Source organism: Moschus berezovskii, chromosome 4 (assembly GCF_049115385.1).
Source record: "Moschus berezovskii isolate FMDL1 chromosome 4, NW_MosBer_1.0, whole genome shotgun sequence".
In the NCBI taxonomy this organism is placed as follows: domain Eukaryota; kingdom Metazoa; phylum Chordata; class Mammalia; order Artiodactyla; family Moschidae; genus Moschus; species Moschus berezovskii.
The window spans coordinates 27,988,592-28,014,378 of NC_142463.1; the positions used below are offsets into that span (position 1 = coordinate 27,988,592).

At 50.0% G+C, this 25,787-nt stretch overlaps 1 protein-coding gene across 3 annotated transcripts in view; it reads right to left on the minus strand.

Moving 5' to 3' along the window:
- Positions 1-25,787, minus strand: part of SLC1A7 (solute carrier family 1 member 7) — a 59,103-nt gene that overhangs the window by 16,729 nt on the left and 16,587 nt on the right. Inside the window, exon 3 of one of the 3 annotated variants that reach the window (XM_055401332.2) lies at positions 9,785-10,000. The exons of 1 other annotated variant lie outside the window; for it this stretch is intronic. In XM_055401332.2, the coding sequence (XP_055257307.2) occupies positions 9,785-10,000 (216 nt within the window). Of the gene's footprint in view, positions 1-9,784; positions 10,026-25,787 lie in introns of all 3 variants that reach the window. One more of the 3 variants, XM_055401333.2, reaches the window with a different exon arrangement.

Consider the following 25,787-nt stretch of genomic DNA (forward strand, 5'->3'; position numbering starts at 1 on the left):
CAGAATGGCAAACCACTCCAGTATTCCTGACGCAAGAACCCTGTGAACAGTATGAAAAGGCAAAAAGATATGACACTGGAAGGTGAGCCCCTCAGGTTGGAAGTTGTCCAGTATGCTACTAGGGAAGAGTGGAGGGCAATTACTAATAGCTCCAGGAAGAAAGAAGCAGCTGGGCCAAAGCGGAAACAGTTGTGGGTATGTTTGGTGGTGAAATTAAAGTCTGATGCTATAAAGAACAATATTGCATAGGAACCTGGGATGTTAGGTCCATGAATCAAGGTAAATTGGATGTAGTCAATCTTCCAACCAGGAGATGGAAAGAGTAAACATCGACATCTTAGGAGTCAGTGAACTAAAATGGATGGCAATGAGTGAATTTAATTCAGGTAACCATTATATCTACTACTGTAGGCAAGAATATCTTAGAAGAAATGGAGTAGTCCTGATAATCAACAAAAGAAGAGGCTCCAAAGCACTTTCTAAAGACAAACTTGCACACAAACAAAGGTCATAGTCACTGTTTGGTGGTCTGCTGCCCATCTTATCCACTACAGCTTTCTGAATGCTGGAGAAACCATTACATCTGAGAAGTATGCTCAGCAAATCAATGAGATGCACTGAAAACCGCAATGCCTGCAACCAGCACTGGTCAACAGAATGGGCCCGATTCTTCTCCATGGCAACGCCTGACTGCAAATCACACAACCAATGCTTCTAAAGTTGAATGAGTTGGGCTACAAAGTTTTGCCACATCTGCATTATTCACCCAACCTCCTGCCAACCGATTATCACTTCTTCAAGTATCTTGAAAACTTTTTGCAAGGAAAATGTTTCCACAACCAGCAGGAGGCAGAAAATGCTTCCCAACAGCTCATTGAATTCTGAAGTATAGATTTTTACACTACAGGAATAAACCTATTTCTCACTGGCAAAAATTTGTTGATTGTAATGGTTCCTATTTTAATTAACAAAGACGTGTTTGAGCCGTTATAATGGTTTAAAATTCACAGTCTGAAACCACAGTTATTTTTGTACCAACCTAATAGAACTAATAGAAATTATCTCTGGAGAAGGACATGGCAACCCACTCCAGTACCCTTGCCTGGAGAATCCCATGGACAGAGGAACTTGGCAGGCTACAGTCCATGGGGTCACAAAGAGTTGGACATGACTGAGTGACTTCACTGTCACTTTAATAGAACTAACACCAAAAAAGAAAGATGTCCTTTTCATTGTAGGGGTTTGGAATGCAAAAGTAGGAAGTCAAGAGATATCTGGAATAATAGACAAGTTTGGCCTTGGAGTGCAAAATGAAGCAGGGCAAAGGCTAACAGAGTTTTGTCAAGAGAACATGTTGGTCATAGCAAACACCCTTTTCCAATAACATAAGAGATGACTCTACACATGGATATCACCAGATGGTCAATACCAAAATCAAATTGATTATGTTCTTTGCAACTGAAGATGAAGAAACTCTATACAGTCAGCAAAAACAAGACCTGGAGCTGGCTGTCGCTCAGATCATGAACTCCTTATTGCAAAATTGAGGCTTAAATTGAAGAAAATAGGGAAAACTACTAGGCTATTCAGATATGACCTGAATCAAATCCCTTATGATTATACAGTAGAGGTGATGAATATATTAAAGGGATTAGATCTGGTAGACTGCCTGAAGAACAATGGACGGAGGTTCATAATATTGTACAGGAGGCAATGACCAAAACCATGCCAAAGACAAAGAAATGCAAGAAGGCGAACTGGTTGTTTGAGGAGGCCTTACAAAAAGCTGAGAAAAGAAGAGACACAAAAGGCAAGGGAGAAAGGGAAAGATTTACCCAATTGAATGCAGAGTTCCAGAGAATAGCAAGGTGAGTTAAAAAAGCCTTCTTAAGTGAATAGTGCAAAGAAATAGAGGAAAACAATAGAATGGGAAAGACTAGAGTTCTCTTCAAGAAAACTGGATCTATCAAGGGAATATTTCATTCAAGTATGGGTATGATAAAGGACAGAAACGGTAAGGATCTAACAGAAGCAGAAGAGAGTAAGAAAAGGTGGCAAGAGTACACAGAAGAACTATACAAAAACAGTCTTAATGACCTAGATAACCACAATGGTGTGATCACTCACCTACAGCCAGATATCCTGGAATATGAAGTCAAGTGGGCCTTAGGAAGCATTACAACGAACAAAGCTGGAGAAGATAACGGAATTCCAACTGAGCTGTTTAAAATCCTAAAAGATGATGCTGTTAATGTGCTGCCTTCAGTATCTCAGCAAATTTGGAAAACTCAGCAGTGGCCACAGAATTGGAAAAGTTCAGTTTTCATTCGAATCCCAAAGAAGGGCAATGCCAGAGGATGTTTGGTGACATGGACTCCCTTACACGGTTCTGGCAGCAAACTATAAAGCAGTTTGCAATTTACAGTGAGGATCTCTGCCTTTATAATCTGCCTTAGGAGTCTATCCTAAGTCAGAGATGCTCACAGGATTTTTGTTCCTGTGCTAGCACTTCCCTGAACAGGCCAGGCGCCTCGTGTTCATGCTGTGTCCTCTTCCTGGACCCTCCTTCCTGCTCACTCTTGTTCTCGGCATGTCTCTTCTTTTGCAAGACTCAGCTCATATATCCATGGACTTAGACATGTGAACATGAGTGTGGGTTTTTTTTTCTTGACTTTACACCCCAGCAGTCAGTGTTGAGAAGCAGAAACTATATTATTTTTTCACTGCTGCTAAAATACAGGTTCAGGGTAACCTGTATTTTATGTGGCGGTTAGAAGAGGACTTACAATGAGCTGCCAAGGCAGAAAACTGGTAGAGAATGGTCATGGTTTTCCCCACTGATCTCAGCATTGTCACAAGGGAGAGGGAAAGCAGGGTCAGGAGCTGAGGTTGCAAAAGCTCACCTGAGGATTTTTTTCAATAAGTGATAAGCAAATTTCTGCCACCAGAATAATGGCTGCTGGCAAGGGCTTTGGAAATCAAGCAGAGCCAAAGCTCACACTAGGCACACTGGACTGAGCACTCGTGACCAGAATGTAGGATGTCCACACTGAGCCAGTGATAACAGTTCGCAGACGTATCCTGGGTACAGTCCCAGTAGGTTCGAGTGACTAAATGTTTCTCTAATAAAACTTAGAAGGAAAGCCAGTGTAGCCTGAGCAGAAACCAAGAGCATTCAAAAGAACACAAGTAAGAAAGTGAATGGGACTTATACCTCTTGCGTTCATCTCTTTACAATGTCCTTAACAACGAAAGTAATTTAAAATATGTGCTGTGGCAGGATGACTAGCTGTCTACCCAGTCTCCATTCTTTCCTCTCACTAACAGAAACTGAAGGCTGTTACAGGGACCAAGAGGGCCCCGACAATAAGCCCTGTTTCCCAGCCTCTCTTTCCAGAGGGGTGGTCAATGCAATGTAAGTGGGAGTGATTGGCTGGTGTTTCCTGGAAAACGCTTGCAAAGATGCAAGCCAGGACCCTTTGGTCCTTTCCTCCAGCTCATTTCTTTCTGCCCAGAACATGGACGTAACAGGTGGAGCTTTAGCAGCCTCACTGCACCATGAGACACTGTTGAGAAAAGCCAAGTTCTAAACAAACACGGCAAAGCACAAAGGTGGAGGGAGCATGGGCTCCTGGTGATCACAAACTGCCACCTCTGGTCTGCTTATTGGAGAGAAAATACACGTCTTTACATTAGTTAAGCCTCTGCCGCTTCAAGTTTCTCTTAACTGGGAGCCAAAATCATTTCCTGATGCCTGTGGCTGCATTATTGTCAACGAGCTTATCCTCAGATTTTTTTTAGTGTGTTTAAAAACATTTGGGGGGTACGCTGGGTCTTCATATGGTGCACGGGCTTCTCACTGATGTAGCCTATCTTGTTGCGGAGCACAGACTCTAGGGGCACAGGCTTCAGTAGTTGTGACCCACAGACTCAGTTGTGGCGCATGGGCTTTGTTGCCCCTCGGTATGTGGGGTCTTCCCTGAGCAGGGATCAAGCCCGTGTCCCCTGGACCACCGGGGAAGTCCTAGCCTCAGATTTTCATAAAGAATTATACTTTTGATTATTAAATGAAAAAACATACATTTTCTTTTGGTTTTGAAGACCCATGGGAAGCTTTCCTTTTTTCCCCAGGAGACGTGGGTTCCTGGTGGTAGTTACATAAAATTCAGACATAATATTCCTAGGAGATATTAGCAGGCCAAGACCATACACTCTGCCCCAGGACTCCCTGCATGTCTCTTGGGGCAAGGCCATGGTCCACCTCATTTATTATTTGTAAGTTCCCAAACTCACTCCTAATCCCACGTCCCCAGCCCAAGCTCCAAAGGTGGGAATTATTCCCTTCCAAGCACAGCTCCCAAGAGCTTCATCCAATCCCTGAAGGGGTGACTGGGGGTTATAAATATAGCCAAGCTGACTTAATCTCACTGGTGTTTTTGAAAGATTAGAAAACAAAGAAGGGGCCCAGCTCTGACTGTTGTTTCGCTTGGGTTTGTCCCGGGAGGCTGCCCTGTGAGCAGACGTCAGTTTTCTGGAGCCCCCACTTGGAGTCCTAGGAAATGAACTCATGTCTTGGAGAGTCATCCAGGGACATGGCCTGTTGTGTTTCTCTGGAAGCATCTTAGAGAGATATAACGTATATCTTCCCACCCTGAAGGATGCTGTGAGCCTTATTTTCCTGTTCAGTTGAAACCCTCATCTTTTCTGACTTTTCCTTAGTCATGTCTGCCTCCATTTCTCAGTTCCCTCTCCTGGTCACCTGTACTCTTGTTCTGTTTTCAACACTTGGTGGGCATCTGCTCTGGGCCAGAGCAAGGGTGAGGCGGCTGCTTTAACCTCCCTGCTGGTGTCTTTATTTTCTGCACAGCCTCTTAGAACCTCAGAGCTAGAAAAAGATGCCGAGAATGGCTATCCAGGGTGCTCTTCCGATCTGTCTGTCCTAAGATGATTGACGGCTGGATGCAGGGACCTTTATTCTCCTGCCCTCCCCTCCGCACCCCTCCCCCTGCTCTCCCTCCCTACCAGCTCTCAGTCCAATGCCTCTGCCCAGAGAAGTTACTTAGTAAAGTGGGCTGAATGCAACTGAAGTGACTATACCCCTTCCCAGGCATGTCTCCAGGCACATCCTGCACACTCCATGCTACCCTGCTCTGATCCATCCTTCCCAAACCCACTGGCCTCCCCCTTCTCAAGTAGAGCAGGCACCCCCTCAGCCTGGAAAGAAGGTCTGCAAGGTTGAGCTCTACACCGTCCTGCCAGCCTTGTCTCCCAGAACCTGCCTCCAGAACTTTCTGCCTGAGCCCAGAAGCCTCCTCACTGGCTTCTAGGCCTTTGTGTTTCAGAACCACAGAGCTAGAAGGGATCTTGAAACCCACTGGGGAAAGAGGCCCGGGGAGGGGGCTGGCCCCCGGGAGACACAGAGCAATCCCACAGAGCTGAGATAAGGGTCCCTGTGGGAAGCACGTGATCTTCCCTTTCAACCCCACTCTCTGACTGAGACATGGTGACAGCCATGTCCAACCACCCAGCTTTGCAAGAAAACTTGCTCAGGGTTGAGAGCAACTGGGGGAAAAACCTCAAACCAAAAGTATCAATTTTCACCACGTGAAAAGCAGCTGAGAGCAGGGACTCCTCCTGGAACATTTGACTCTGACATGTGTGTCCGATCCAGGGCCCTGAGCCCCTGAGCAGGGGAGGCCGTTGGGGAGGGCGGGGGCTCCCCGTGCGCCAAGACTCCTTCCACCACAGGGAAAGGCTGTTTCGAATCATGGGCTCCAAGAAATGATGACTCATAGGCACCAAATCTTAGAAATAGTGGATCTTAGACATGTAACTTCTCGAAATTCCTCTGTGCTTGGCTTCCAGGACATCAGGTTTCCTGGTTCTCCTCCTGCTCCAGCAGTTCTGCACCGTCCTCCAGAGTGGCTGTGGGCAGAGACTCACCGGGGCCTCCACACCTCGTGCTTGGCCATTTTCCCCATGCCAGTCCCTCAAACTCCACTGGGGCTTCAGGCCCCAGTGCAACAGATGTCCCCGCCTCCCACGTATACAGCCAGCAAGCACTCAGTGCTTCCGCTGTGCGGGTGTGCTCTAGGCTCCAGGATACAGCAGGGTGGCTTTTAAACAACTGGCCCTCCTGGAGCATACTTTATTCCAGTGAGAGAGACAGAAATACTTAGATAGGGTAATGTCAGGCACTAAGACGGGAGTTGGTGATGGACAGGGAGGCCTGGCGTGCTGTGATTCATGGGGTCGCGGAGAGTCGGACACGACTGAGCGACTGAACTGAGCTGAACTGAACTGAAGACAGGCTGTGAAGAGAGGCTGGGAGGGCCCTCTGCAGAGGCGTACATGGAGCAAGGGAAGGACTATTCTGCCAGAGGCGGTGAGGAGGACAGGGTGCTGAGACAGGATCCTAAGGACGTTTGGAGGATTGTATGCAGGCCAGCAGGCTGGAGCCAGCAGAGAGTTGGAGTGAAGGTCAGAGGCCCAACCTGTACGTGGTGGGGTGGACCATGATGGGCCCATAGGCCACAGTGAACCCTGTGGATTTTGTCCACCTGTGACAGGTTGTGAGCAGGTTTATAAAGGATCCATCTGGCTGCTGTGCTGAGAACAGACTGTAGGGAAGCGGAGAGAAAGCAGGTGACCATACTGGACCCTCAAGAGAGAGGTGATGGTGGTCTGTGCGATGGTGGCAATGGCAGAGGGGCGGGAGGCATGACGCTTAAGATATCACAGAGCTGACAGAATTTGCTGAAAGACTGGATGCAGGATATGAGAGAAAGAGAGACAGCAGACTAAGATGGGAGGACTGAGGAAAGGACAGATTACGGGGAAAATCAAGTGTTGAACTTCGCATGTGCTCATTTTGAGATGCCTTTAGACAAGTGCATGGAAATAAACTGGAGGGCAGGTGAGAGGTTTCTGCTGGAAACAAAATTTGGCAGTGTCAGTGTACAGAAAGTGAACACCAACGTACTGCTGGAATCACCAGGCAATCACCAGCTACAGCAGACTCTGCCTGGATCTGTCTAACTCTTGACCCTGTGGCTGAGAACCACACAGCAGGAACAAAACTGCAGGTACTTTTGTGACCCTTAGTTCATCACACATCTCAAAGGATTAAAATAACCTGGAGAATGGAGAAGATGGAGGGAGAGGTCGCTTGATTGTACTAACGGCCCTTATTCATTGAAGCCTTGTCACGCCTGGATCCTCAGGTGGCTGAGTGGTAAAGAATCTGCCTGTCAGTGCAGGATGATGCAGGAGACATGGGTTTGATCCCTGGATTGGGAAGATCCCCTGGAGTAGGAAATGGCAACACACTCCAGTATTCTTGCTGGAAAATTCCACAGACAGAGGAGCCTGGCGGGAGGGCTACAGTCCATGGGGTGACAAAGAGTCAGGGCACCACGATTTTTTTGCCTTGTCACATTGCTATCCCTTCCCACCCTAAGTCTGGGCATGGCCACATGACTCGTCTTGGCCGATAGGATGTTAGTGGACTCAGCAAAAGTAGAGACTTACAAAAACACTGGCATGTTTCTGTTTCCCTCTCTTGTTCCTCTACCTTGCTCATAAGATCAAGCCCAGACTAGCTCTCCCTTGAAACCCCATCACCACCATGAAATGAATCCAGGCTGGCCTGCAGGAAGATGAGGGAACATGAGGAGCGAGCTAGATCTAAGCCAAGATGACCCTGTAGCAGCTCTTCCCCAGTGGAGCGGCCAGCTGCCTGCAGACACATGAACCAGCTCAGCTGAGCCCAGTCCAGGCCAGCGGGAACTTCCATCTGACCTGTAGACATGTGGCTGTTGTTTTAAGGCACTAGGTCTTTGGATGGTTTGTCACCCAGCAACAGCTAACTGATACTGAGGGCAAGGGTTACTCGAGAGAAAGAGAAAGGGAGAGAGAGGGACTGTATGCTGGCATCTACCCCACAGGGGACGAGAGGACTGCGTCTCCTTCACTTTAGGGCAAGAGAACTACTCAAAGACCTTGGCTGTGTCCTCTAGGATCTGTGGTGTGTAGGACCTGGTGCCTGACTCATGTCCAAAGGACCTGGGAAAGCCTGCACATCCACAAAGGATGTGTGTGTGTGGGGGGTGTGTGTTCCACAGGCCAATGTGAACTTTGCAGAAGGGACTCTGCCTAAGAGGATCACGAGTGAGTGCTGGTGAGGTGTCCCTGGACACCAGAGGTCAGGGCTGAGGAGGCCATCCTGAGCAGCCAAATGGTGCAGGGAGTGTCTGAGTGAAGGGGATAACAGGTGAGAGACACCAGTGATAGGAGGGGCACCAAAGAGCTCACAAAGGCTGCCCTGAAGAAATATAATCAGGGACCCCCCACCCCAGCTCCCTCCACTTCCAGTGAAGGAGGACTTTGCTAGCCACCCCTCTCCCTCTCTGCTGTGCAGCCCCAGAGCTAGCAACAGGGAAGTAGATGGAGCAAGAAAGAAGGAAAAACCTGCTATGACCTTCTTCCTCACTCCAATTTCCACGTCTGAATCAGCAAAAGGCTAGTACAGGATCTGTTTTAAATAGAATGAGTTTGGAGTTTTACTCTTAGGTTGGACTGGATTTCTTACGAGTTTGTTTTTTTTTTTTTTGGTTGTATAGTGTGTCACGTGGGATCTTATTTCCCCATCCAGGGATGGGGACTGCATTGGCGGTGGGGAGTCTTAACCACTGGACTTCCAGGCAAGTCCTGGACTGGATTTCTTATATTTGAAATTGGCAAGAAAATGGGAGGGACCAGAAGAAGTCCACAGAGCAAGTTTAATGGGATACCCTATTGAACCCAATTTCCAATGTGGTGCTTCCTCGGGCTCAGTCCCAGCCCTGCTGTCCATACCCACACTGTCCTGGGAGACCACTTTGCCATTGGGGGGTCTTTTTAAGGCCTCTATCCGCTGTTCTCCCAACCTCCATCTCTGGCTCAGACTCCCCACAGGATTCAGATCCAGCAGCCAACCACCAGGTGACACCTCCCCCAGGAGATCCACACCTGCTCCACACTGTCCTCTGGCCTGGTGACCATGCTGCTGTCCACTCAGGTGCCCAGACCAGGCACCTTCATGCCCTTGAAATCAGCAGCCCCACCTCCTCCACTTCTCCCCCCATCTTGCCGTCTCCTGTGATTTTACCTCCTGCGCGGCCTTCAGTCTTCCTCCTTACCCCAGGCCCGTGGCTACCACCCTGGTCCTGTCCCTTCCTCTGTCTTCCTCTCTGGTCGTGCATCCCCAATCCTATCCACCAGCACCCTGGTGGACAGAGTAAGCCTTCTGAATTGGATCATGGCACTCCTATGTCTAAAACCCATTTCCTGTGGCCTTTAGGATAAAATGAGATTTTTATTCTGGTTCCCAATGCTTTTCATGGTGTGGCCCCAACCGACTTCTCCAACAATGACTGTCCACTTCCCTCTTTACACCTCAGGACCCAGAATGGCCTATGACTCCTCCCTCAGCTCTACACCCAGCTCAGGACTTTTGTGCAGCTGTTGCCTTCCTGAGGAATGTCCTTACTGCATCCCCTTTGCCTGCCTGCTCATCCCGTCCTGATGGGGGTGGACAGTCCAGTGTGAGCCCGCGGGGAGCATGGCGTGGAGGGGACAGAGTGTGGCCTCTGTGGCTGACCCTTTGTGACCACGAGTGATCAAGAGAAGACCCTGAGCACCCGTCCCCACCCCCTCTCCTGCTCCTTGGGTGACAGGCAGGGCTGGGCCTGTGGAGTCAGCCGGGTGTGGCATTCCCAAGTAGGGTGCTAGCCGCGGGGGTTACCGAATGAGGTCCAGCAGGGGGTCGGCTGAGCTCATGATGGGCTTCCCACTCTGCTCAGTCGTCTCCTTCTGGGCTGCGCCACCCGGATGGATGATGGAGACCATGATGATGCCCACGATGACCGCCACGAAGGTGGTCCACAGGTAGTACGCCACGGTGAGGATGCCCAGGCGGCTGGAGGTCTTGGCATCCAGCGAGGCGAGGCCGGACATCAAGCTGGGAGAGCGGTGGGTGTCAGCGTCTGTGGGTGGGCAGGCCAAGCACTCAGGCGCACCCACTCTCACCCCCTCCTTGCTCTGCCCGGCACCCTCGCAGAGCTCCTGGGAATGAGCAGGCATGGGGATCCTCCCACCCCTAATCCCCTGGCTCCATCGAGCCTCCGTCTGCTCTTGTCCCCTTGCCCAGTGTCATCAGCCAAGCCCATTCACACTTCTAGACTTTTCCACACGCTCTTTCTTTTGCTTTCTATCCTCTTAGCAGCTCCCTTCAGTTGCCCAACTCTACCCTGCAGATGAGACCAAGCTCAGTGCCAGCTCTTGAGTGAAATCTCTTTGGACAACCTGCCCCTCCCCCAGAGTTAGGACCCCATGGGGGAGAGTCCGCACAACTCCTGGGCTCCTGTGTCATGACCCTGGTTGTCACTGTCTGTCTCTCTCATCAGATTGAGGACATGTGAGCACAGGGGCAGGTCTGATTTCTCTGTGTGTCCTTCGTGCCCAGCCTGAGTTTTCGGTGCTGCCCCAGGCAGGTGGTTAATGCAGGCTTTTGAATGAACTCATGACTGAGAGTGAACGAGGGAGTGAGTTAGAGCCGTGGGCTGGGAGTTGGTGATCTGGCTCTGTGACCCAGGCATCCGTCTTTGGACGTCAGGAGCTGCATCTATAAAATGGAGCATGGTTAGAGTTTCCCCGAGAGGCGCCACCCTGTGGCTGGCTTGGGTTAGTGCCCTGGCCCAGACTCTCCACGTGGGAGGTTGTGAGAAGGGTCTTGTGGGTCTCATTTCTCTTGGCTCCTCCCCACCTCTGCCTGCCACCCACCAGGGCAAGTCAACCCTGGAGCTATTCTTCTCATGGCTGTTGGGGCGGGTGAGGGGGGTGGGGCGAGGTTGGGGGTGTGGGGGGAGCAGGTGAGGTCAGTTAAGGAGATGCTTGCACTTTGCTTTGCTGCCAAAAGGATTTTTCCCCAAAGCCCTTTCATTCTTTCAGATAAAGGAAGTATTTGTCTGGTTTTAATCATGTAAACAAGAGCAGATAATCCCTTCCCATCCACCTCCTCTTATCATTAGACTGCAGCAGGCATCATCTAGCATCAGAGCTGAGCACAGAAAGCCTCTCCCCCACGCTGGCTGTAACTGCTGCCTGTGAGTATCCTGCTCTTTGCTGTAGCAAAGGCCCACTCCTCTTTTAAGACAAATTTAAAGGTCTCTTCCTCCAGGAAGCCTTCCTTGACCATCAAACAGGGGTAAGACCCCTTTGCTGGGATCCCACTATCCCTGTGCTGTCCCAGTCCCACCTCACTAAGCTGTCGACTATTTACTGAAAGCACCTCCAGGGCTGAGCCTGGGTCTGATTCAATGCTGGGCCTGTGGAGCCAGAACCCACACTCCAGAACTGCTAGAGTGTCGTCTGCTGAGTGAAGGAGTGAATGATGAGTCAGTATTTAGTCTCCATTCATGTCTGTCTGCCAAGATACCATATGTTAGTGATGCGCTTAGGGTGGGTCTTTAGTGTGAATCCTGAAGGGCTGGTAATGAGATTGAATGGAGAAATGAGGGGCCACCCTGCAACATTATCCATGAGAGAGATTATCCCCAGATGAGGGCCAGCACATCAGCCCAGGGCCAAATGGGCCTCTGACCGTAGCAGACTTCCCCAGAGCCAAGTCCAACTACTGCAGGCCATAGGGAAGCCCTGGCCCTGAGCCAGGACACTAGTGGCTGGCTGGACCAGAACTCAGCCCCTCACTCCAGGCCTGTCCTCTTTCACCCATGGAGTTATGTAGTCCTTTAGTGCATGTCCCCGGAGAAGGCAACGGCAACCCACTCTAGCACTCTTGCCTGGAAAATCCCATGGACAGAGGAGCCTGGTGGGCTGCAGTCCATGGGGTCACGATGAGTTGGACACGACTGAGCGACTTCACTTTCACTTTTCACTTTCATGCATTGGAGAAGGAAATGGCAACCCACTCCAGTGTTCTTGCCTGGAGAATCCCAGGGGTCTATGGGGTCGCACAGAGTTGGACGCGACTGAAGCGACTTAGCAGCAGCAGCAGTGCATGTCCACTCTGTGCCATGCCCTGTGCCCACAGAAAGAAATCAGAACAGTCCCTCAAGCAGCTCCCGCTCTGGCAGGGGGGTGGGGAACAAGACAGACCTGGATACTCGAGACAGAAGTGGACTCAAAAACATGATGTTTGCATCAGTACCACAAGGGAGGGGACAAGGACATGCTGTCTTCATTTGGAGGAGGGAGGGATCACTTCCAGCTAGGAGAAATAAGGAAGGGCTACCTGGAGGAGAGGGCACAGGAAGATGAACAAGATCTGGAGATGGGGGCAGAGGTGCCAGGCAGTGGGACACCAGAAGCCAACGGGGAGGCCGAGAGGCTGGAAAGTGTGGGGACACCGTGGTGCTTAGTGTGGCCAGAGCTCAGGTCATATTTTAGGTTGGGTGACATGCGGGGCAGAAGAGATGGACTAAGCGTAGGTGTGGGAGTGGCCTTGAGTGCCAGCCCAAGGAGAACACAGAGGAGGGTAGGGGTTAACAGCACATCTAGTAGGATTTGCTGGAAGTCTGAAAAGGGAAAGCTAAACATTCCTGAGGTCTGAGAATATGAAAGTAATCGAAGTCTATAGGGAAGTAGTATTTGTAAGAGCAAAAACATGGGGCCATCTTAAATCACTGAGGCAGAGTAGATTAAAAGGTACAACCTATCCATGCAATAGGGTTCTATGAAGCCATTAGAAGTGATGGTTTCATTGGAAACATGTTCCTATTTAATGTCAAGTGGGGAAAGCAAAGTATGAGATAGTTTACGTCTCTACAGGATGCCCTGGAGCTTCTGTGGTACAGATAAACATAGATGTGCTTGAGGGATTGTGCAGGCGAGGAGTATAGGTGAAAATCAGATCACAGAAGGAAGCAAGGGCCCCTCAGTAGGTCACCCCGAGGAAGAAGAAGTCTCACACGGGGTTAGTGCCCTCTCAGGAACAGACCAGATGTGGTAAGAAAAGGAATGCCAGTTCTAGAGACAGCCAAAGGGGATCCCTGACATGGGGGCTCTGGAGAGGAGAAGGCTAATGGATAAAATGGAAAGAATTCCTTCACCCGGGACACAAGTGATTCCGCTCTGGAGTCGCGCTCCCAGCCCCTAGCATGGAAAAGTTTTCCCTACTGGCTGAAGAGAAGTGGGAGCAGCTGTGGTGAACTGCTGACCATGTGACAGAGCAGACCCTCCCCTCCCCTCCCCTCCCCAGGCTGACAGTATGACAGAGCAGACCTTCGCCTCCCCTCCCCAGGCTGACAGTGTATCAGCAAAGACCCTTGTCTCCCCTCTCCAGGCTGGTGCCAGCAGTACTGGGGTGACCACAAGTGATGGCAGAGGCCGAGGAGAGTAGGAGCTGAGTGCGGGAGGGCCTGGATTTCACAGGAGACAGCGGCCACTCCTGGAACTCACAGTCACAGAAAAGGAAGTTCAAGGTCCTGCCATTCAGCTGGAGGGGGCTCCTTGAGGTGTAGACTTCGGGGCCAAGCCATTAAAGTGGCCTTTCTGAGAACCTACAGGCTGGGGTGGGGTGGTCTGCATGGAGTGTTAGGTCACATGGTCATGCACAGGGAAAAAAATGAGAAAATTTACCAGTAGCTATCTTTGGGTGGTGGGATTATGGGCAATTTCTGTTCTGTTTTTATTGTTTTTCCACATTCTCTATTATTTCTAGAATGAGCATGTCTTGCTTGTGTGATGAAAAACACAACTGCAAGTACCAGCAGCCACATAGACCATAATTTGTCCGGGCTTTAACTGTCCCCAAACACCTGAACAGCTACTCACTGGATCCTTAATCTCCTGTGTCAGTGTTGCCTGGTGGGATGATAAGGTGAACCACTCTGTAATGGTAAATATTTTAGTAGTCACAGTAAAAAAAGAAAAAAGTCAAAAGAAACAGGTGATGTTCATTTTGGTAGAATTAACTTTAATATTTTAATCCAATATATGCAAAATATTATCATTTCAATGTGTAATCAATAGAAAAAGCTTAGAAAAACTACTTCTGGTTTTAAATTTTTAATTTAAATCAATTAAAAACAAGAAGTTCAGTTTTTCTGTTGCACTTAGCCACATTTCAAAGGTTCAACAGTCACTTATGACTAGGGACTGCATTATTGGGCTGCACAGTTTAAGCTACAGATAAGAAAAATAGGGGGTGGAGATGATTAACCAAGCTGCCCAGCTGGTCAGTTGTAGAGTTAAAATTGAGACAGGGGTTTGGGGTTCAACCCTGTGGGGTTTCCCTTCTCCCACAGTGACTCCCCATGGTACAGATCTGGTTTAACTCCTATGGAAGTAAAAGGCCTTCCAGATTTGGCTAATCATAATTTTAGTGTGATTGAGTTCATGTAATACCTCTTTAGTTCAGCTCTCAGAGTTCTCAGGTCTCAGAGACCTGCCCCGTGGCCAGTTGCCCTCAGATTTGTGGTAGTGAGCTCCCCATCTTTGGAGGTATCCAAGTGGAGGCTGGGTGGCCACCTGTTGGAATGCTAGATCAAGGCTTCCAGACTTAGTGAGAGATTCCATGAGGTTGACCTCAAATATTGCTTCTGGCTCTGTGATTTATAGTGAGGAAAGACTAGGTAAATTTGCTTTCCCAGCTCCCAGAATGGTAGTGCTCCTGGGAACCCCCCACATCCTCAAGGGCCCTGGGAAGAGCTTCAGGAAGCCCAAAAGTTTGGGACTCTCTCCTAAGCCATCTGGCCACCCTGCCGGACCTGGGATTGTGTTTCAAGAGATTGATGTGATTGGGGAGCTGGCTGGCCCCTGGGCCCAGCCTATTGCAATCTGGTAATCTGGTAATTGCTCCACTTGCAAGGGTAGGGAAAGGGAGGTGCTGTTGCCAGGCTCCTCCAGGAGGGAAAAAAATGCTGCTGCTGACCCTCATCTGTTCTCATGCACACCCCTGAGGTGAGTATTGTGACCCTATATAACCAGAAGAGGTACCCACTGCTCCCTGCACACTTCACTGCGGAGGGAGGACAGACTGCTCAGACTGCTGGGCGTCCTGCCCTGTTAGAAGTCCATGGTGGCTCCCTTTGGCCCTCAGGAACTGTCCACACTCCTTCAAGGCCTTAGAATCATTCTTCTCCTCACTGGCACCTCTCCGGCCACCCCGTTCTACTGCTGCTCCTTGAATCACCTTTGCGCTGGCTATTCCTTAAGCCTGGTACCCCCTACCCCACCCCACGCACATCTCTCCAACCCAACCAGTTTCCATTTGCCCTTTCCAAGTTCAGCTCAGACCTCACTTCCTCTGGAAAGCCTTCCCTGATTATGGCCATCTCATTCACTTCCCCAGGGCACCCTGTACTTCCCAGTTTGTTCCAGGGCACACCGCTGGCACACTCACTTCTGAATCCCCAGGGACCACCCAGCTCTGGCACTGGGCAGGCTGGCAGGAACACCTGCTGAGTGAAGCAGGGAACAGTGAGGGAACGCTGTTATCTTGCCCCTGCCCTCCTTGCTTTTTTTCTGGTTCTTTCCTGCTGTCGCCCATTTTTCCAGTCTCCACTCAGGCACCTCCTCCTTCTGAGGGCCTCCTGAGCCCTCCAGACCAGGCCAGGCAGCTCCTGGTTGCCTGCACACAGCCCTCACTGTGTGGGAGGCTTGGGCAAGTTCCTGAGCCTCTGTGCGCCTCAGTTCCCACTGGATGATAAAACAGGGATGTGCTCAGTCACCGACTCTGTGACCCCAGGGACTGTAGCCCACCCGGCTCCTCTGTCCATGAAATTTTCCAGCCAGCAATACTGAAGTGGGCTGCTATTTCCTTCTCCAAAATGGGGATAGTGATAGTTTACTGTGAGGGTTGGTCTAGGTTTAGAATAGTGCCTGGTACATAGCAAGTAGTCAACACATTCCAATCACTAGCATATCTCTGTGCTGTCATCGAATGTTCCATGGCCACCTGCCCAAGCAGACCATGAGCTCCTCTAGGGAAGGGCAGTATCTGGCTCAGTTCTAGGTCCCAAGAGCTCAGGGCCTGGCCTGGCCTGGGTGCAGGTTTGCTGGTGTGTGCGTGTGTGTGTGTGTTAAGCCAGGGTGAAATTCTAGACAAGATTGTGATAGGGGGTGACTTCTGAGCTCTGATGACCATGAGCACCCACGGTGGGTTCTGGAGAACAAGTCACCAGGACCAGCCTCATTTCCCTTGCCAGGTTTAGCAAAGTACCCCTGGCACTGTGTGTCCGTGACATTGAGGTAGTTGGCACAGGGTCTCCTGAGAACCCTGAGCATGATTATCACAGGCAGAGCCCTCTTCTGAGTGCTGAGAACCTGGGAGGGTCTCCGGAGCTCTCCCTTTAGCCCTCTCCTTCCCGGTTGTTTTTATCAATGGCTTGGCCAAGGGCGCTGACAGCATGTGGATCAGATTTGAGGAGGATGGGAAGCTGGGAGGAACAGCCAATGTGCTGGATGAGGGAGTTGGAACTAAACAGAACTCAGGCTAGTTTAGACTGACATGATGAAGATGAACATGGACACATGCAGAGCTATACTTGGCTTCAACATCCCAGAGAGCAGAAACAGTGGGGCAGAGGAGGGCTGAGCCCCAGCAGCAGCATGCGGAAAGGGGATGTGGGGGGTTTGTTTGCTGCCAGCTTGGTGAGTCACTGGGGAATGAGGCAGCTGAAGGGCAGCCTGTGTAGCTAGAAGCCTGGAGGGCTTGCTGAAGAGGCTACAGACCTGCCCTTGACGTTGAGACCCACTGGAAAAGGGACAAAGGAGGGAGGTGTGTGTCCCAGAGAGGGCAGCTGGGGTAGGTGGTGGGGGACAGTGATGCCAGCCTGGAGCACAGCAGAGAAGACCCGGGAAACACTGGGATTCATGGGAAAAGCCATGGGGAAGCAGAGCTCAGCTCAGCCCCAGGAATAACTTTCTAGAAACATCTGTCCTGCCCTGGAAGGGACCTCCTTGAGAAGTAGTGAGCTCCTAGTCACTGGAGGTGTGCAAGCAACTTGCTCAAATCACATAGCGAGTAAGTAGATTTGAACTAGTAAGTAGATTTGGTTTACCAGCATGACAACATCCACAATCACAACATCCTGCACTGGGAAGTTAAAGACAGGAAGAAGCCAAGTACTTGGGTTCTGGCCTCGGCTGACCTAGTCAGCGAAGCTCTACTAAGCTGGCCCCTGGGTGCAGCTGCAGGCAGTTCACCCAATAGGCAACAGGTGGAGGCATCCTGGGGTCCGTGGGAGTCCCGTCAGCCCTACCAAGTACTCAGATCTTTTTCCTTCCCCTGAGCAGACCATAGGCCCGGCAGCTGACAGCAAGTGCCACGTTAGCACTGAATTACACTTCCCAGCTGTCCTGGCCACACCCCCACCCTCAAGCCAAACTTCTTCTGAGACCTAAGGCGGGATGCCTAGGCTCCCACTTGGTTAAGGTCTAGGTCTTCTAGCTCCAGCACCCCCTTCCCAAGGGTGGGTATTACTCTACCATCTTTTCTTGCATACCTCAGAGGACAGAGAACTCACTACCTACACTGTGGGCTAGTTATACTTATTAGTATGACATCTGCCTCCAGGGAAGAGAATTTCTGCACTGAGCCCATCCCTGACCCCCTGGAGCCACGCAGACCAAACCTCTTTGGTTCCACTGTAGATTCCATGGGACCAGGGTGGGTGGGAAGGTGGGGACAAAGTTCAGGGCTCAGAGTGTGGGAGGCGGGGTGAGAGTGGGGGAGTAGGGGTGGCAAGGAGACAGGCATGGATCTGGGGGGATGCTGCTGTGTCCGCACCTGCCTTCTGCAGGTCCCCCTTCCCAGGCCCCTGGCCACAAGAAGGGGATGGATTGGGAACTTGCAAATAACCAGCTTGAACTTGGTCAAAAGCAAAAGTTGGAGAAGCTGCAGTTGCAGCCCTCGAGAGTTCATGTCTGACCATATGTCAGTCTCAACCACTTTGCACTGGGAAGGCTGCATTCCCAGGAACATTAAGGGTCCATCCAGTTTCCAGTCCCCTACCCCTTTATTTTCGGCGAAGCAAAGAATGTCAGGTGGAGGGAGCCAGGGTTCCCACAGGTGACCGTGACTCGGCTCTATGGTCTCAGGTAGTCACCTCCACCATTAGGAACAGCTTTCCTGGGACACCCGTCATAACTGATTATGACCAGCGCCCCCATGCCATGGTTAGGAGGGAGAAAAAGCACCCACCCAGAGGATACGGGAACACAGGTCCCCTACCTCCCTCCCTCTCCCAGAGGGGCGGCTAGTGTCTAGTCCAGCTGGGCCCACCTGCCCCAGGCTCTCGAATTTCCCTCCCCATACAGTGGTTGTCCACAGAGGAGAGTAGCAGGAGCTTTTTCAAGACCTCACCCACCTCCCCAGACTCACAAAGGTCCCCAGAATGCCCCATGTTGAACACTTGCTCTGCGTGCCGTGGGCTCCTAAAAAGGAAGGAGGAGGGTTTGTGGTCCTCAGGTGGGTGGAGAGACCTGCAGGCTGGACATCACAAAGCCCTGGGGCGTGGTTGGGTTGAGAGAGGCCAGAGCAGGGGTCTAGCCCAGCCTGGGAATCAGGCTAGTGTTCCCATAGGAGGTGACTGCTGAAAAGATCCTTGAAGAATGAGTAGGAATTCTCTAACTGGAAGGGGGAAAGAGCTTGGGAGTCTGTGATGGGTGATAAAATCTGGAAGTTTTTCGGAGTCACCAAGCTGTTGATCTGACCCCACCCGTAGCCCACAGCTGGGCTTTGTTTCCCCTCCTGATGAGTAAGGTGATCAGCTGACTGGGCAAGAGGGCCAAAGAGTGATCCCAGGGCTCCCATCAGAGAGGTCAGCAGAGCTCTGCTAAGAACAGTTGCCCCATGGCTTGTGGGCTAGAGTTCAGAAGTGCAGGCTGCCCATTCCTCCTGCCTCCCTTCCCACTGACTGTCTACCCTGGGACGCCCTGGGCAACTGCCCCCTGAAGACTGGCTCTCCAGCCAGACTTCAATGGCGGCTTGGCCCAGGACCATCTCCAGTAAGTTAGAACGTGGGTGTTTGGGAGTTGTCTGCCAAACTAGAGTTCCTCAGGAAGGGGGAGAAGGGAGGGTTGAGTTTCTTTGGCCAAACAAGACTTCCTCAATCTGAGAAAAATCAGTCTAAAATTCTTACAATAGAAAAGCAATACATATACATGCGCACGCATACACTCACACAGTACACACGTGTAAAGACCTACAGCACACGTCCACGTCCTAACCCACACACCCGTGGAGTTCTCCGCTACGATGTGGAGCGAACAAAGCATTCTGCCATGCTCATCAGCGGTGAGTCACAAACACATGGACTCAGTTTTCCTTGAGTGACGCCTGGTTTAAGACGTTGAAGAATGAGGGGAGAGGAGAGTCTGGCAAAGAGCAAGTGGAGATTTGGAGGCCCAAATCCAGATGCTGATTTGACCCACCCCGGGTTCCTTGCATCACTCTTGTCTGGGGATGTGTGAAAACAAGGCTTAGATGACCTCCCGACATTAGAAGCAAAGTCCAGCCTCACTGGGGCCAAAATGTTCCCCCTCCCCCATAGCACCTGCTGGGAGCTTCTTTGTAAGTTTGCAGATAGCATTGTGCCTATTTAATGGTCCAGGTGAAGAGTGTGGTAAATAACAGATGTTGGGGTAAATCTGAGGGCTTCCTTCATGGCTCAGACAGTGAAGAATCTGCCTGCAATACCGGAGAACCGGATTTGATCCCTGGGTTGGGAAGATACCCTGAAGGAGGGCATGGCAACCCACCCCAGTATTCTTGCCTGGAGAATCCCCAAGGACAGAGGAGCCTGGCAGGCTATAGTCCACGGGGTCACAAAGAGTCCAACATGATAGAATGACTAATCTCAGCACAGCAGTGAGGTATCTTCCAAGAACATAAAGGAACAGAAAGTTGCCAGTATTCTTTGGGTTAAACCATAAATGTAAATTGGGTTAAATCATAAATGTAAAGCAAAAAGGATCAGGGTAACAACAAGTGATATTACAGGGAGAAAATGGGAGAGGAAGGCTCCAAAGGCTTGACTTTTCTAATGAAAGAAGGCATAATTAGCATGGAATCAGTCAGCAATGGAGCACAGAGAAGACAGCAGACAGTGGTAAGGCCCTTAGCACCGTCCAAATACAGTGCCATGGCAGGTGCTAACCATCAGACTACTAGTTCCTATGCCAATGTAACATGAGGCAGAGCTTTCTGAATTTTGTCTGAGGCTTCTGTGTTCCTTGCAGTTGAGTTCGTTTTTAGAAGAATTTTTCACGTGGCAATTGTAAGGCAAGAAGGCACACATTGTGCAGGGGAAGGGAGAGAGACTTGCAGTTTGTTGGAAGTGCCCCTCCTTGAGACCTTAAGATCTGCAGAGTTATGGAAAGGGGCACTAATTTGCACGAGAGGCTCAGGGGCCTTCTGAGAGAAAAGAGACTAAGACCCCAACCCCTGCTTCTTGCAATCTGAAGTTAGAATCAGGGTTTACTAGGGTGCCCATGACCAAGGTCTGTCAGCACTAAAGACCTCCAGGCCTAACTCGCCATGGGGCAGAATGGATTCAGGGCTCAACCGCAGTGAGCTAATCTCAGAGTATGACTGAAGTTGTTTTGAAGAACCACGATTGAGCTCTCTGGTATGACCTAGGAGCCAGAACTGAGTATCCCTGTGGCTTGAGCAGGTACAGGTACCAGCAAAGGGCCATGTTTAGGCTTGAACCAATCCATGCAGGACCTGTGCTCAACAGTGACACTATGTGGAAGGAACCAGAGCAACAGGGCTAGTGGCAAGATCAGATGTTCCAGTTCTCTTTAATACTTATTATACTTACTTTAATACTTATAAGCTGATCTTGGCCAATGGGTTCAGGCCTCAAGAAGAAGAAAATGGGCTTCCTGCTTGTGCATATTCAGTCCTCAAGTCAGTACATAAAGCAAAAACCACTCATAATTAAATTTGCCCTTGAAGATCCCTTAAATTGTTCATAAAGTTTAGGAGGTATATACTTTAATTCAAGACCATTTTCCTCCCAGTTTTGGGTTGCTGTTTCTTTAGGTGATCACCAGCTGAAGCAGACAGCATTCACTTGGAGGCCATGATGTGAAAAAAGAAACCTTAAAATCCTCTCTTCATGGCCTAGAACCCCCACACCCATGTGGGGAGATGCTCACTCTGTAAGACACGCAGGAACTGAGACTGGCTTAGGGTGAATCGGACCCAGCTCTCCCAGGGTACAGGCACCCAGGACATAGCTCTTTGAATGGGGAAAACCATTTTTCTCCTTTCAAGCCATTTCTCTCCTTCTCTCTCTTTTTTATACCACATGTGATTGAATTTACTAAATTTAAATGCACGTAGGAAGGAACTCCACCCCCTGGGCCCTGAAAACTAAAAATGGCAAACCTAGACTCATACTGGTTACACCACTCAATAATTGTCCTGCCAGCAAACAGATTTCACCAGTGAGGTCCCCAGGTGATGAGCCTATAGGGAGAAATGTTGTGGCCAGAAGCTGTGTGCATTTGTCCTCCTTGGCAATTGTATTTATCTCTGTGGAAGAACAAATGGACATTTGGTTGATTTGGTTGCCTCTTGCCTGTATCAGAGGACAAGGACGACTGGTTCAAGGGCTGAGATGAGGTCGAGTTTCTGAATCGGTAAGCCAAGGACCACACCCTGGGCCTAGTGAATTCACTACTAAGAATGACAAGAACAAACATTTTCAGGAAAAAGAACAGGGGCAGAATTAGGGATGTGGAATGATAGGATTTTTTGTTGTTATCCACGGTGTTTATAATTTGCTTATGTAACTTTTTAAAGTGCAAACCATTTTAAAAAGATAACTCCGAATCATTGTCCAAGGGTCAGTTCAAATGTTGGTCATAAACCTTGCCTGAATTCTGCTTCAACTTCCTTCCATTCATTGCTCTTTGTTCATTTAAAAAGCATTTCTTAGGCACATACGATGTACCAGACCCCGTGATGTCCCTGAGAGAGAGACGAATTCATATTCTTCGGGATCCTTTTCATGGTAAGGAGATTGTCCACGTTCAGAAGAAATTCCTTGATGAGCCACTAGGACCAGAAGCTGGGCAGCAGCTTCACCCAACCCCACTGCAGGAACAGGGCATGAGTGGAGATGACTTTTAAAGACAAGGAGGGTAGGATTTCTGGCTGGTCTTGAAGGGGTAGAGAGAAGGAAGGTATGGAGACAGAAAACAGGTGGATACACCCTAAGGCGACCCCTAGTGATCCATGCCCTTGTGTACAGAGAGCGGGACTTACTTAAGAGGTAAAGAGGGCATTCATGGGAGGGGAGCAGCCTGACCAGAGGTGGTATGTGGCATGCTTAGAAACTAACAAGTGGACCAGCCTGATGCCAGGGGTTTGGTATAGGGAAGGGAGGCAGAGTCTCCAGGAAGAGGGGAACGGGTGCCAGGCTTTGGGACCCCGACTTCGATTACTGGAACTGAAGCAAATATGCCTTGATGTGTATCCTCACACTGCCCAGGAGCAATTTACACGGCAGGAAGCCTCTGTCTCCTGAGGGTACAGCTTTGAGGCCCGGGAACTGAAGAGCAACAGCCCTCAAGCCAGGATCTTTAGCTATCCAGCCAGAAGTTCTGATCCCAAGTCATCAGGGTCTCTTTTCAAACCATTAGAACACTTGTGGAGGTTTTAAAACAAACCTGTTTGGGCCATTTGGCAGTTCTGGTTCAGCAAGCCAGGAATGAGGCCTGACAGTTGAATTTTCAAAGCAGCTTTGGTGATTTTGCTCTGACCTGAGTGACAAGCCCCAAACCAGAGTGGCTGCTCCTTGAGGACAGAAATGCCTGGCCCTGGGCTGGCCAAGAGCAAGAGCTCAGGGAACCGTGGGTGATGGATGGACAGATGGATTACAGACCAGTTGAAGCTAAAGGAAGACAGGCTCAGGGGTGGAGCAGTTAGGGGCTCAGAAATGTGTCATTTTCTCCCAAGAAGGTTTAATTCTCCCTTAATAGGAAAGTTTTAAAGCACTTTCATTTTTCAGTGACATGGTTGCTCTGCACCAGCCCAAACTATATAATATAAACACATGAAACATATAAACACGCACTGGTTTTTCTCAAGTTAATACCACATTCCACTTTCAGCCAAGAGAGAGTGCTTGAGTCTGGTGGTGTGAGACCAGGCCTTTGAGAGCCAGGACTCAGAGAGCTGGATGGGCCTAAAATCACTGGTATCCTGGGTAAACTGAGGCCCAGGTAAACCAGCCTGCCCCAAGATCACATGGTGATTTGTGGCAGAAACTGGCCTAGGACCTAGGTCAGTTAAATAACTTCCCCAAAGTCACACAGCTAGGAAATGGCACAGCCAGGATGTGAACCCTGGCAGGTCTGCCTGACTCCAGCAAGGGCCACTTCATTTGAAGTGTTTCTCTTATGAGTAAGAGGCCACACTCGCAGTGAGTCAGGTCAACAACAAAGGGTGATGAAGATGCCCCATAATATTGCTATACAACTGGGGAAAAGGAAACAAAAAAACAGAGTCCTGCGTTCCTCCAGCAGCATGTTTATTTGGCTGTCATGTAATTGTCTATTTCCTCATCGGTCTCCCTCACAGCCTGTGAGCTCCTAGTGAACAGAACCTCATTCATCTCTACATCTACAGCACTCAGTACAGGGCCACACGCCAGAAAGCACAATTGTTGAACTCATTAATCCACTCAGCAAGTATTAATAAGCACTTACAGCACGCCAGGCATTTGACAAGTTCCTGGGTGGAACCACAACAGAATATTGCCTCTGCCTTCACAGAAAGTACAGCCCAGTGGAAGACAAACAAGTTAGTGAAATACATATAGAATAATAACACACAGTAAGTGCTAAGAAAGAAAAGGAAGAGGGCATGATGGGGGAGAGTGATGGTGGCAGTGAAGGGGGATGGGTGGGGAGGTCCTTGCTAAGGCGGTGACCTGGAAGTTGAGATCCAAAGGAAGAAGAAGGGGAAGACGTGGAAAGTGTTGGGGAAGCAGGCTCCAGGCAGAAGGGAGGCCCTGAGATGTGTGGAGACCCTGAGATGGGGAGGGTTTGGTTTGCTTACAAAACTAAGAGGCCAGGATGCTGGAGTGAGTGAGGCACGAGATGAGGTGGATCACAGGCTGGGAGGACCCTGAAGGGCTTCCTAGTTACGTTAAGGATCTGAAGTTTATACTAAATGCATGGGAGCCATTGAAGGGTTTTAGGTGAATGAATGGCATGGCCGGATGGGCTTTTCATGAGAACATTCTGGATACCAGGTGGAGAATAGATGGGAGGGGACCAAAAACCCAAGCCTGGAGACCAGTGACGTCACAGTGGAGTCTGCACCTGTGGTGGGGATGAAGATGGGTTCTAGTTGTGGGGAAGAATCAGCTGGAGTCGCTGATGGATGAGCTGGGGTGGGGAAGAGAATAAACACAGAGGCTTGAATAACTCGGTAGGTGGAGCTGCCGCTTACTGACAAGCAGAAAACAGGAAAAGGTATGGGTTTACAGGGTAAAATCTCATGCTGATTATGCTAAATTGAAATCCTCGTGAAATATCAAGTGGCAATGTCCCAGGTGGCGCAATGGTAAAGAATCTGCCTGTCAATACAGGATACGCAGGAGATGTGGGTTTGATCCCTGGGTCAGGAAGATTCCCTGGAGCGGGAAATGGCAACCCGCTCCAGTGTTCTTGCCTGGGAAATTCCATGGACAGAGGAACCTAGTGGGCTACAGTCCACGGGGTCTCAAAGAGTCGGACATGACTGAGCACACACACACACAACGTGTCAGGTAGGTAGTTTGGGTAATTCTCAGAAGGCAGGTCAGGGAGGGAGATCTATAAGCTGGGCTTATAGGTGGTATGTTAAAGCCATGAGGACAGATGAGAAAAGGCCTGAGAAATTGCAACATTCAGAGGTTGATTAGAGAAGGATGAAACTGGGATGAAGGGGCAGAGAGCAGACAAAGTTAGAGAGTGTAAGGTCATAGGGAGGAGTGTTTTAAGAGGGAAAGAGTGACCAACCATTGTATCAAGTGTGTGAAATGTTACGGACAGGTCACATGGAGCAAGAACTCAGAGTGTCCTTTGGATGTAGCAATAGTGAGGCTATTGGTGACCTTGACAGATTCCCTGACTCAGTGAATGACTCAAAAGATGCATGAAGAGGAGGCAATTACTGAAAAGGGTTGAGGAGTCAGGGAAGGCTTCTGGGGTGAAGTGGCCTTTTAGCAGAGCCTTGAAGGTTGAGTCCTGAGAGACCCAAATGCTGCCTGCATGCAGCTGAACTGAGCTTGGCAAGGCCTCCTATAGGCAGCAGAAAACACCATTAGCTGGCCTCTTAGATAATGCGGGACCATTATCTCTGCCACCCTAAAGGGGCAGGGGAGAGGAGCTGGCTCCCTGCTCAGCAGTAGGGAGGCTGAGAAGGCTAATGACCCTGTCCACGGGGACAGAGCCCCCTACATCCAGGAGCCACCTGAATCCAGGATTCAGAAGCTTGTCCACTTCCCTCCCTGCACACAGGTCCTAGGAGGTGAGAGTTCTAAACCCATGGTCTCAGAGCAAAGGGCTCTTGGACACCATCTGGAGCCACCCACTCATTATACATCTGAAAATTCCGAGACCTAGAGAGGACCAGGGCCTTGGCCAAACTCACCAGCACATCTGTGGTAGAGACCAGGTGACCTCCAAGGATTTGCACTGGCCCTCACCCTAGTGGGTAAAGACTGAATGCCTTAGCCTGGCATTCAAGGTCTTTCATGATCAAGAACCCATCCTCCAGC